Source organism: Cherax quadricarinatus, chromosome 80, assembly GCF_038502225.1.
Source record: "Cherax quadricarinatus isolate ZL_2023a chromosome 80, ASM3850222v1, whole genome shotgun sequence".
Taxonomy (NCBI): domain Eukaryota; kingdom Metazoa; phylum Arthropoda; class Malacostraca; order Decapoda; family Parastacidae; genus Cherax; species Cherax quadricarinatus.
Window position 1 is genome coordinate 9,089,034 of NC_091371.1, and position 12,500 is coordinate 9,101,533.

General features: G+C 41.2%; 1 protein-coding gene across 2 annotated transcripts in view; it reads left to right on the top strand.

Moving 5' to 3' along the window:
* The window catches only part of unc-13-4A (BAI1 associated protein 3), a 435,667-nt gene that overhangs the window by 273,401 nt on the left and 149,766 nt on the right, over positions 1 to 12,500 (top strand). For both annotated transcript variants that reach the window (XM_070102093.1, XM_070102094.1), the window contains exon 3: positions 5,735 to 5,905. In XM_070102093.1, coding sequence (XP_069958194.1) covers positions 5,735 to 5,905 — 171 coding nt within the window. The remainder of the gene's footprint in view (positions 1 to 5,734; positions 5,906 to 12,500) is intronic.

The following is a 12,500-nucleotide window of genomic DNA, read 5'->3' on the forward strand; positions in this document are numbered from 1 at the left end:
AATAGGTATTAGTGCACGCCACGGTAATCAAGCAGAATGAATGCTACTAGAGAGCAGACCGTGCTTCAACCAGCTCTAGAATGCAAATGACAAGGGTGGAAATGTGAGTGGTAACCACGTCACCTCCACATTTGCCAGATCCACCTTCTTATGGGCTGAAGCTAGATACTGATCTGACGATGGGGCCCCATCATCTGACCCTTAGCACCCGGTTCGCTGGTTGGGGAGATAGCCTTTTAATGAGGGTGTGTACATGCACCGAATAAAGGTTACATACTCTTTGCATGCCACAATTTCTTTTCTTTTAGTCTCGTTGCTCCTGTTTATGTGTTTTTAATTCCTATGTTATATGTAAGAGCGTTTGCTATTTTCGGTAAAAAATTATCAATGTTTACACTGTTCCACTGTTTCTGAAGGACGTGTTACTGTACTTAGAAATTCTACTGACCGGCCTCTTAAGCCGCCCACTGTATATATATTTATGGTTAAAATCAACAGTTACAATATTTGTTTTCCTTTTCCCTCTCACTCTTCATCAATAATTTCCATAATAAATTATGTAATCACTCATATATATTTTTCGCTTAAATGATGTTAATTTTATCACATTTTATCGCTAAAATTACATAAAAAAAATTTGTACTTCAGTTTACCTATCACTTCTTCTCATTCTCCTCCTCTTCTTCCTCCTTCTTCTCCTCCTTACTTCCCGACTCCGTCTCTTCTCTACAGCAACATCCTTTTAATTAACCTCATTTTACACGTTCTTTCTAATTTATTTTTTATCTAGACACCCTTTATCAGCTTTCCTCTGATTCCTGGTTCTGATCTTGTCTGAGTTGCTTCGTCTATGTTAATGTATCTGCAATTGTTTTCATTTACTTGTCTATATTTTAGTTCGACTGTTTTCTTTCCTGTGTTCGTGTCTGCAAGAAACCATTAACTGTGTCCTTCTCACATCTCTCTTTTATCTTCCTTGGGAAGGTCTTATCTAAATTGTATATTCTTATAATTTTTCTATTTCTCTATGTCCCATGTTTATTTATGGTCTTTACCTGCATAATAAATGTTTTTACCAGCCTATTCTTTCTCTTATTTTTCGTCTCTGTCCCACTACGTTCCTCAATGTTAAAATCCGTTTAGCATTTTGTCCTCTCTTTTTTGTATCGTTTTTCTTTCATTTTCTTTCTGTTCTTCATTGTATTCACTCTTATGTGCATAGAAAATAGTGACAACTTTTCCTCTGTCAAGTCTCCACCAGTAGTTTTAATTTGCTTACAAAATCTTTTTATTTGTGTTAGAACTAATGCATGTTCCAGCAGTTATCTTCTTAGTTAATACTGTTAGTCCTCGACCTGCTCTCCAACATGTTGCTTTAGAGAGAAACGTGAGCGAACACTAGGACATATTAGGAAACGTTTTGGTCCTGGGACCTTGATTAGAAGTGATCAAGGTCCCATGACCGAAACGTTTTCTAATTAATATGTCCTAGTGTTTACATACGTGTCTTGCTAAAGCAACTCTCCAATATACTATACCAGTCCACTCTATCAGGTCTTGTGAGAATATTGTCTTATCATGTCTAAAGTGGCTCATTTTTCTTCTTGTATCGTCAGGTTCAGTTCCTTTAGTCTCTCCTCAAAACTCTTGACTCTCAGCTCTGGGACTAGTCTCGTTACTTACTTCTGCGCCTTCCTGAGCTCTGAGATTAGTATTGCTAGCCACCTCTGCAATTTCTCCATATTCTTAATTTGCTTTCTGAGGTGAGACCTCCATGCCAGTGGTGCATATGTGTGTGTGTGTGTGTGTGTGTGTGTGTGTGTGTGTGTGTGTGTGTGTGTGTGTGTGTGTGTGTGTGTGTGTGTGCATAATCCTAAACGAAGAGAAAACAATCCCAGAAAAACAAAATATGTAAAGAGAGAAAGAGAGAGAGAGAGAGAGAGAGAGAGAGAGAGAGAGAGAGAGAGAGAGAGAGAGAATGTTACATCATTCTGGCTCACGCTAAGCGTTATTGCCAGCTCGGGAAGCTAACCTCAAGTGGGTGATTATTGGCAGCTGGGGAGAATAACCACCAAAGAGTACTTATGTTGCAAGCTTACATCTCAACATTGATGGTGGTATGTTACCTCCGCTACTTGCTCCCTCAGAGAGGGACTCATAACAGGATATTTACGTTTTTCTTTCTCTCTTTCCTTTTGAGTGTTGATGTGTGTGTGTGAACTCAGATGAAGCTGTAATAAAGAGAGAGAGAGAGAGAGAGAGAGAGAGAGAGAGAGAGAGAGAGAACAACTTTTTTTAGAACACATACACACAATCAGTGAAAAATTACCTACAACTGACTAAGCTTAACAATTGAAAATGTAGTGCTGGAATATTAACTCTCTCTCTCTCTCTCTCTCTCTCTCTCTCTCTCTCTCTCTCTCTCTCTCTCTCTCTTTAAGTGCTTATACCCCTCCCTCCCGCCCCCTTTTCCATGCTTCTCATCTAATTAGCCTCTTATTGAACGAGCCATCAAATATAATTGGGTTGCCAAAGGGGCTTAGACAACGTTGTTTTACTAACGTTAGTAACTCTGACGCATTACCTTAGATAACGTTATTTTAGTAACGTTAGTAATTCTGACGCATTACCCTAACGTTGTTCTAGTAACGTTAGTAACTCTGACGCATTACCTTAGATAACGTTATTTTAGTAACGTTAGTAATTCTGACGCATTACCCTAACGTTGTTCTAGTAACGTTAGTAACTCTGACGCATTACCTTAGATAACGTTATTTTAGTAACGTTAGTAATTCTGACGCATTACCCTAACGTTGTTCTAGTAACGTTAGTAACTACGACACGTTAACTTAGACAACGTGAAACTTGATAATGGATAATTTCTTATCTTTCCAAAGGTATATTATCATATAAGTATCTACAGATAAAGAAGATATGGAGAGTGACAGCGATAATGACAGACTTAATGATGGTGATATTTGTGACCAGCAGAGGCAAGAAGACAACAAGGAAGGGGGTGATAAATTATGGCAGGAGCCATTAACTATGGCAGGAGCCATTAACTATGGCAGGAGCCATTAACTATGGCAGGAGCCATTAGCTATGGCAGGAACCATTAACTATGTCTTGTACAGCAAACTATGGCAGGCACTTCAAACTATGGCAGTAACTACAAACTATGGCAGGAGCTACAAACTATGGCAGGAACTACAGACTATGGCAGTAACTACAAACTATGGCAGGAACTACAAACTATGGCAGTAACTACAAACTATGGCAGCAACTACTAACTATGGCAGTAACTACAAACTATGGCAGGAACTACAAACTATGGCAGGAACTACAAACTATGGCAGGAACTACAGACTATGGCAGTAACTACAAACTATGGCAGGAACTACAAACTATGGCAGTAACTACAAACTATGGCAGTAACTACTAACTATGGCAGTAACTACAAACTATGGCAGGAAATACAAACTATGGCAGGAACTACAAACTATGGCAGGAACTACAAACTATGGCAGGAACTACAAACTATGGCAGGAACTACAAACTATGGCAGGAACTACAAACTATAGCAGGCACTACAAACTATGACAGGCACTACAAACTATGGCAGGCACTACAAACTATGGCAGTAACTACAAACTATGGCAGTAACTACAAACTATGGCAGGATATACAAACTATGGCAGTAACTACAAACTATGGCAGGCACTACAAACTATAGTAGGCACTACAAACTATGACAGGCACTACAAGCTATGGCAAGCACTACAAACTATGGCAGTAACTACAAACTATGGCAGTAACTACAAACTATGGCAGGAACTACAAACTATGGCAGGAACTACAAACTATAGCAGTAACTACAAACTATGGCAGGCACTACAAACTATAGCAGGCACTACAAACTATGACAGGCACTACAAACTATGGCAGTAACTACAAACTATGGCAGGAACTACAAACTATGGCAGTAACTACAAACTATGGCAGGCACTACAAACTATAGTAGGCACTACAAACTATGACAGGCACTACAAGCTATGGCAAGCACTACAAACTATGGCAGTAACTACAAACTATGGCAGTAACTACAAACTATGGCAGGAACTACAAACTATGGCAGGAACTACAAACTATAGCAGTAACTACAAACTATGGCAGGCACTACAAACTATAGCAGGCACTACAAACTATGACAGGCACTACAAACTATGGCAGTAACTACAAACTATGGCAGGAACTACAAACTATGGCAGGAACTACAAACTATGGCAGGAACTACAGACTATGGCAGTAACTACAAACTATGGCAGGAACTACAAACTATGGCAGTAACTACAAACTATGGCAGTAACTACTAACTATGGCAGTAACTACAAACTATGGCAGGAACTACAAACTATGGCAGGAACTACAAACTATGGCAGGAACTACAAACTATGGCAGGAACTACAAACTACAGCAGGAACTACAAACTATGGTAGTAACTATAAACTATGACAGGAATTACAAACTATGGCAGTAACTACAAACTATGGCAGGAACTACAAACTATGGCAGGCACTACAAACCATGACAGGCACTACAAACTATGGCAGTAACTACAAACTATGGCAGGCACTACAAACCATGACAGGCACTGCAAACTATGGCAGTAACTACAAACTATGGCAGGCACTACAAACTATGACAGGCACTACAAACTATGGCAGGCACTACAAACTATGGCAGTAACTACAAACTATGGCAGGCACGGCAAACTATGACAGGCACTGCAAACTATGGCAGTAACTACAAACTATGGCAGTAACTACAAACTATGGCAGGCACTGCAAACTATGACAGGCACTACAAACTATGGCAGTAACTACAAACTATGGCAGGCACGACAAACTATAGCAGGCACTACAAACTATGGCAGTAACTATAAACTATGGCAAGCACTACAAACTATGGCAGGCACTACAAACTATGGCAGGAGCTACAAACTATAGCAGGCACTACAAACTATGACAGGCACTACAAACTATGGCAGGCACTACAAACTATGGCAGTAACTACAAACTATGGCAGAAACTACAAACTATGGCAGGAACTACAAACTATGGCAGTAACTACAAACTATGGCAGGCACTACAAACTATAGCAGGCACTACAAACTATGGCAGGCACTACAAACTATGGCAGACACTACAAACTCTGGCAGTAACTACGAACTATGGCAGTAACTACAAACTATGGCAGTAACTACAAACTATGGCAGTAACTACAAACTATGGCAGGAACTACAAACTATGGCAGGAACTACAAACTAAGGCAGGAACCGGTTACCAAGTTCTCTTCTCTCTTCACTACTAACCAGGTTCTCTCCCTATCTATCTCATTATCTATTTAACTATTTTCCCCATTAGGTGTACAATGAGCCAGTATAATTATAAAACATTGTTCGTGGTCTTGTTCAACCTGGTTCATATATTGATCACTTAATATATGATAGTGTAAACATGTTAACAGGATTTTATATTCAGTTAAAAAAAGATATGATTCACTATAGAGCGATTTTCGCTTTACAGCATTAGCCCGGAACCTAACCTGCTGTATAAGCGGGGCCCTCCCTTAATCACCTGTTACCAGGTTCATCTCCCACCTTGTACAGCATCGGTTGTATAAGGTATAATGCAAGTGTGCAGTTCACTGAACAGGTGTCTCTCTTCCCCCACAGATGGAAGGGTTGTACGTGGAGGTGCTGTACACGGTGTTCCACAAGATTGGAGCACAACATCACTCGGAGAAGAAAGATCTCTCGGAGGACCTGCATCGGTATGCTCAGGCGGCCTTCCATATAGAACCGCATGACCATGCCAGGCTACAGGCTGTCGCTCAGGAGGAGAAGGTAGGTCGCAGCAGTCTAGTAGGTTCATGGGAACAAAGAGGGTGGGTTTTTGGGAACAAAGAGGGTGGGTTCATGGAAACAAAGAGGGTGGGTTCATGAGAAGGAGGGTGGGTTCACTGAAATAAGGAGGATGGGTTCATGGGTACAAGGAGGGTAGGTTCATGGGTACAAGGGAGGTGGGTTCATGGGTACAAGGGAAGTGGGTTCATGGGTACAAGGAAGGTGGGTTCATTGGCACAAGGAAGGTGGGTTCATGGGTACAAGGAGGGTGGGTTCATGGGTACAAGGGAGGTGGGTTCATGGGTACAAGAGAGGTGGGTTCATGGGTACAAGGAAGGTGGGTTCATTAACACAAGGAAGGTGGGTTTATGGGTACAAGGAGTGTGGGTTCATGGGTTCAAGGAAGGTGGGTTCATGGGTTCAAGGAAGGTGGGTTCATGGGTACAAGAGAGGTGGGTTCATGGGTACAAGAGAGGTGGGTTCATGGGTACAAAGAAGGTGGGTTCATGGATACAAGGAGGGTGGATGGCAGAGAGAGAGAGAGAGAGAGAGAGAGAGAGAGAGAGAGAGAGAGAGAGAGAGAGAGAGAGAGAGAGAGAGAGAGAGAGAGAGAGAGAGAGAGAGAGAGAGAGAGAGAGAGAGATTATTATCTCCAGTTTATCCATCTCATAAAACTGAAACCAGACAGAAGTTTCGGTATGTGGTGAAACATTCACATGGTGCTAGCACTATGGCGTAGGTACCTCAGCATGGTGTGCCTAGTGCCCATGACAGTGTCATAGTCAATGGTACTATGGTGCGCTCTTGGCAGCAACAATCACCGGCTTGCTAGTGTTCAAATCAGTGATCTGAGATGGGAAAGAGATAAAGTTACAGGGGATCAGGACTGAAGAAAGGAAAACAGGGAGAGACAGAGATAAAAATACACAGAAGGATGAAAGGATGGAGGGAGGTAGTAAAGCTGGTTTGTTACGTAGGAGGAAGAGGAGGAGAGACCGGAAAGACAACGTAGGAATATAGAATTTCCTCCATTGCATTTTTCTGGGAATATCTCAGTCCTTTAGTCACCTTCTCTTGATGTCGATCTTTTGGATTCCCAGTCATTTGTGTTTTTAGCTCCCATCAGTGACCAGATGTTCAAAAAAGGATCTATTTCTTCCAGAGGTTTTGCATATTAAATTTTCTTGATGTTCGATTCGCTGGGGGAGAAAACAAGCTTCAGCCTCGCCGCTGAATAATTTCTATCTATTCTCATTTGTTCCTCTATATCCTACCTTAGAAAACTCTACATCACTGAGTCAGTTGATTTTCCAGAACTCTTTGGACCTGGTCTAAATAATCTGTTTGTCTACAGATAACATCAACTGACAGTATTAATTTAACTTCAGGTCTGTTTTCTGCCACTGCAATTTTTTTCTATGATTTTTAGTGTTACTTCGTGTCTAAATATTCTAATTTGGATTTTTCCTTGCGATGTTAAGTTGTATATGACAGCCACAAAGTTCCTGAGACCTGCTGTCGTAAGCCATCCTGCTGTTTAATCCCGAGACGTCATAACACTGTGGGACTGTCAGTTATTCCTCTCCATCAATGTTCTCGTTAAGACTGAATATCTAACTCTCTTCCTTTGTCTACCTTATTCTCATGTAGTCATTGTTCGGGTCCCTTTTTTTTTTTTTTTTTTAATCTGTGATCCTGTTAGTAATTACGCATTTTTTTTTTTATGTGAAGTGGTATGGGACTCATATACAGGGGACGCTTTGACCATCGGTGTTCCAAAGCAGAAATAATTCCTTCCTCTGAATTCTTCATCCCTTCCAAACCCATCTACCCTCCACCCACCTCCACCCTCTCCCCTCCCCCCTCCCCCCTCCCCCCTCCCCCAAACCCCCACCCCCCCTCCCTCCGCCTCCACACAACACGAAAGAAAATCTTATTAAAGATTTCGCATTAAATGAAATGAACGTCATTGTTTTCTGTATTTTCCTTTAATTCAAAGGATTTTTTTTTTTTTTTGTATTGAGGCTGTTTTTGGTTTGTATGCATCGCTCTCATACCTGTGCAGGTCTTGATATTTCTGTGTGATGTAGCTGTTACGTGATTAACCCGGAGGTTCGACTGAGAATAATTAGCCAGTGTGTGTGTGTGCTGATTAATTTACATTCGCTATTCTGGTTGATGGTTTTGTGATCAGATATCGCTTTAATTATACTCTTTGTTGCTATGTTGCTACTGTTCTTTCTCGTGTAGACTCGAAATATATCTTCGCAACGTGTCTTCGTGCTGTAAAGATCTGAGCATATTATACGCCTTCGTTTTAGCAAATCTCTAGTGGATAAAAGCAAAATTTTTGGTTTATTATAGCGAGATGTTATCCTACAGCACGTCCTGCACTGGAAATAGAGGCAAGAGTGTCTCACAGGATTCACGCTTTACAAGCAAATTTTTCGGCCATGGAATGTTAGTCTTGAGTTCAGCTGTAGATACGAGGATAGTGACTGTGTTGCTATTTGCTGTTAAGATAAGATAAGATAAGATTTCGTTCGGATTTTTAACCCCGGAGGGTCAGCCACCCAGGATAACCCATGAAAGTCAGTGCGTCATCGATGACTGTCTAACTTATTTCCATTGGGGTAAGGACCCACACCAATCGACTAACACCCAGGTACCTATTTGCTGCTAGGTGAACAGGACAACAGGTGTAAGGAAACGTGTCGAAATGTTTCCACCCGCCGGAAATCGAACCCGGGCCCTCCGTGTGTGAAGCGGGAGCTTTAGCCACCAGGCCACCGGGCCTCAATCGTTACTTTTATCTTATCAAAGGATGGTGCTCTATTAGCATGGGTTAGCACAGGTTAGCATAGGCACAACTGGTGCCCATGCTAACCTTCCTATGGTGTATAAATATACCTACTTGGATGATTCTGATTGTAGCCAGCTGGCCCAGTGGGTAACGCGTCAATCTGGAATTTTACGATTATCTACACGTGTTTGCTACTGCACCTCTCTGGTCCACCTGACGGTCCATTACCTCGGTGACACATGGACTCCATCTGTCTCACCTTCATTCTAATAAGCAAATAAGCCCATTTATCCTGAGTTTATCCCATTTCATTTATCACAACCTGCGTCGCACGCAACAGATGACGCACTAAACATATGGCACACACAACAGGTGACGCACTAAACAGATGAGGCACACAATAGATGACGCAAGCAACAACTGACACACAACAGAGAGCTCTGCCCACAGCATATGACTACTTGCTCATTCGTTTTCACAGCCAATTGAGAGGCTTCAAGATGGAAATGTTGAGTCAACAGCTCCACTAGACGCTTGAAAACAAAAGCTTTACGAGATGGCTAAGCCAGCAGCTTCACAAGACAGCTGAGCCAGCAACAGCTTCACAAGACAGCTGAGCCAGCAACAGCTTCACAAGACAGCTGAGTCAGCAACAGCTTCACAAGACAGCTGAGCCAGCAACAGCTTCACAAGACAGCTGAGCCAGCAACAGCTTCACAAGACAGCTGAGCCAGCAACAGCTTCACAAGACAGCTGAGCCAGCAACAGCTTCACAAGACAGCTGAGCCAGCAACAGCTTCACAAGACAACTGAGCCAGCAACAGCTTCACAAGACAGCTGAGCCAGCAACAGCTTCACAAGACAGCTAAGCCAGCAACAGCTTCACAAGACAGCTGAGCCAGCAACAGCTTCACAAGACAGCTAAGCCAGCAACAGCTTCACAAGACAGCTGAGCCAGCAGCAACAGCCTCATGCCCCACAGTCATCAATCGTTGCAGCAAGGGCACTGAAGACCTCACCAAAATATGCTTTTTGTGAGTTTTGGACGAACGAATTGTTTCTTTTGTGACCAGATGTGACACTTGTTTCTGTTGTTGTTGTTGTTGTTGGTGGTGGTGGTGGTGGTGGTGGTGTTCCTGCTGCTGCTGTTGTTGTTGCTGCTGCTGCTGCTGCAGCTGTTGCTATTGGTACTACTGCTGCTGCTGCTGCTGCTGCTCCAGCTTTTGTTGTTGCTACTCCTGGTACGATTATTGTTTCTGGTTTTGTCATTCTCCATTTATTTTGCTTTTATTTTTCCCAGTCTTTCAAAGGCATTATTTCCCTGGTGTGGAGGTGACTTTTATATATATATATATTTTTTGCTCGGGATACAGACTCGGTACAGTTCTTTTCCTGAGAGAATTGGCCACATAAATAAATTTCTCCCTCTGTCTTACCTTCCTGTGACGAGGGATGAGGGATTCAAGGGAAGATGTCGCCGCCTTCCACAGCCCAACCTGAGGTCGGGCATCCACCTCATGGCCTGGTCAACCAGGCTCTTGGTGCTAGCGACCAACAGTAACACTTTTCAGACATGTCTTCGTCTCACTCGCCATATATATATATATATATATATATATATATATATATATATATATATATATATATATATATATATATATATATATATATATATATATATATATATATATATATATATATATATATATATATATATATATATATATATATATATATAGATATATATATATATATATATATATATATATATATATATATATATATATATATATATATATATATATATATTATTTAAAGACAAAATACATTGACAAAACATTCACAAAAATATGATACAAAGTAAAACAACATAGGTAACTCAGAGCTACATCTCGAATACTTCGTCCAGCTCCCCTGCGGTGGGCCGCGTGCCCAGAATGCTGCAGGCATTTCCTCTCTGGATCGCAACACTGAGTCTCTGAAAGAGGAAGCTGGTCGCCCTGTGGTCCTTGGTTTCTATGATGGCCTTTTCACCCAGCTCTTTGAGGAACTTTAGAGCACACTTGCCCCATGCTCCAAGGGTCTCCGACCCTATTGGAATGAAGTTATAGCAAGGGGGAAGGTCTTCATATTTTCGGATCTTCTGGGTCTCCCTGTGGCTGGCAGCTCCACCCCCTTCCACTACAGAGTATGGCAAGTAGGTGTCTGCCAATGTGGCAGCACAGGTGTAGTCCCAGGCAATCTGCTTTCCATCCTTCCAGGGTAGCATAGTGGCTCCATCAGGACGCTTTTGACTTCCATCAGACCTCTGTACTTGGGGTTAAGATAAGATAAGATAAGATAAGATTTCGTTCGGATTTTTAACCCCGGAGGGTTAGCCACCCAGGATAACCCAAGAAAGTCAGTGCGTCATCGAGGACTGTCTAACTTATTTCCATTGGGGTCCTTAATCTTGTCCCCCAGGATGCGACCCACACCAGTCGACTAACACCCAGGTACCTATTTGCTGCTAGGTGAACAGGACAATAGGTGTAAGGAAACGTGTCGAAATGTTTCCACCCGCCGGGAATCGAACCCGGGCCCTCCGTGTGTGAAGAGGGAGCTTTAGCCACCAGGCCACCGGGCCACGGGTTCCCGTTGAGCTGGGCAACGGGCTGTGGCGAGGCTTCTCTTTATTATGTCATTGATCTCCTCATTTCTGGCATACTTCCCTTCTGCTGTGTGGCACATATATATATATATATATATATATATATATATATATATATATATATATATATATATATATATATATATATATATATATATATATATATATATATATATATATATATATATATATATATATATATATATATATATATATATATATATATATATATATATATATATATATATATATATATATATATATATATATATATATATATATATATATATATATATATATATATATATATATATATATATACATATATATATATACATATATATATATTCTTCATTTTTTCCACTATTTCCTTGTTTTAAAACATTGATATTTGATTCAAAGTTCCTGTATCAAGTCAATGGTCAATCTCAATACAGGTTCACAGGTGACTGTACAGGTTAGAAGGTCATTATGCAGGTTAGAAGATCACTATACATGTTCACAGGTCACTAACATGTTCACAGATGACTACACACGTTCACAGTCCACTATACAGGCTCACAGGTCACTATACATGTTCACAGGTCACTATACAAGTTCACAAGTCACTATACAGGTTCACAAGTCACTATAAAGGTTCACAGATCACTATACACGTTCACAGGTCACTATGCACGTTCACAGGTCACTATACAAGTTCAAGGGTCACTATACAGGTTCACAGGTCACTATATACGTTCACAGGTCACTTTACTGGTTCACAGATCACTATACACGTTCACAGGTCACTATACAGGTTCACAGGTCACAATACACGTTCATAGGTCCCTATACTTGTACACAGATCACAATACAGGTTCACAGGTCGCTATACTAGCTCACAGGTCACAATACACGTTCACAGGTCATTATACAGGTTCACGGGTCACAATACACTTTTACAGGTCCATATACTGGTTCACAGATCACAAAACATGTTCACAGGTCACTATACAGGTTTTCAGGTCACTATACATGTTCACAGGTAACTAAACTGGTTCACAGATCACAAAACAGGTTCACTTGTCACTATACAAGTTCACAAGTCACTATACACGTTTATAGGTCATTATACAAGTTCACAGGTCACTGTACACGTTCAC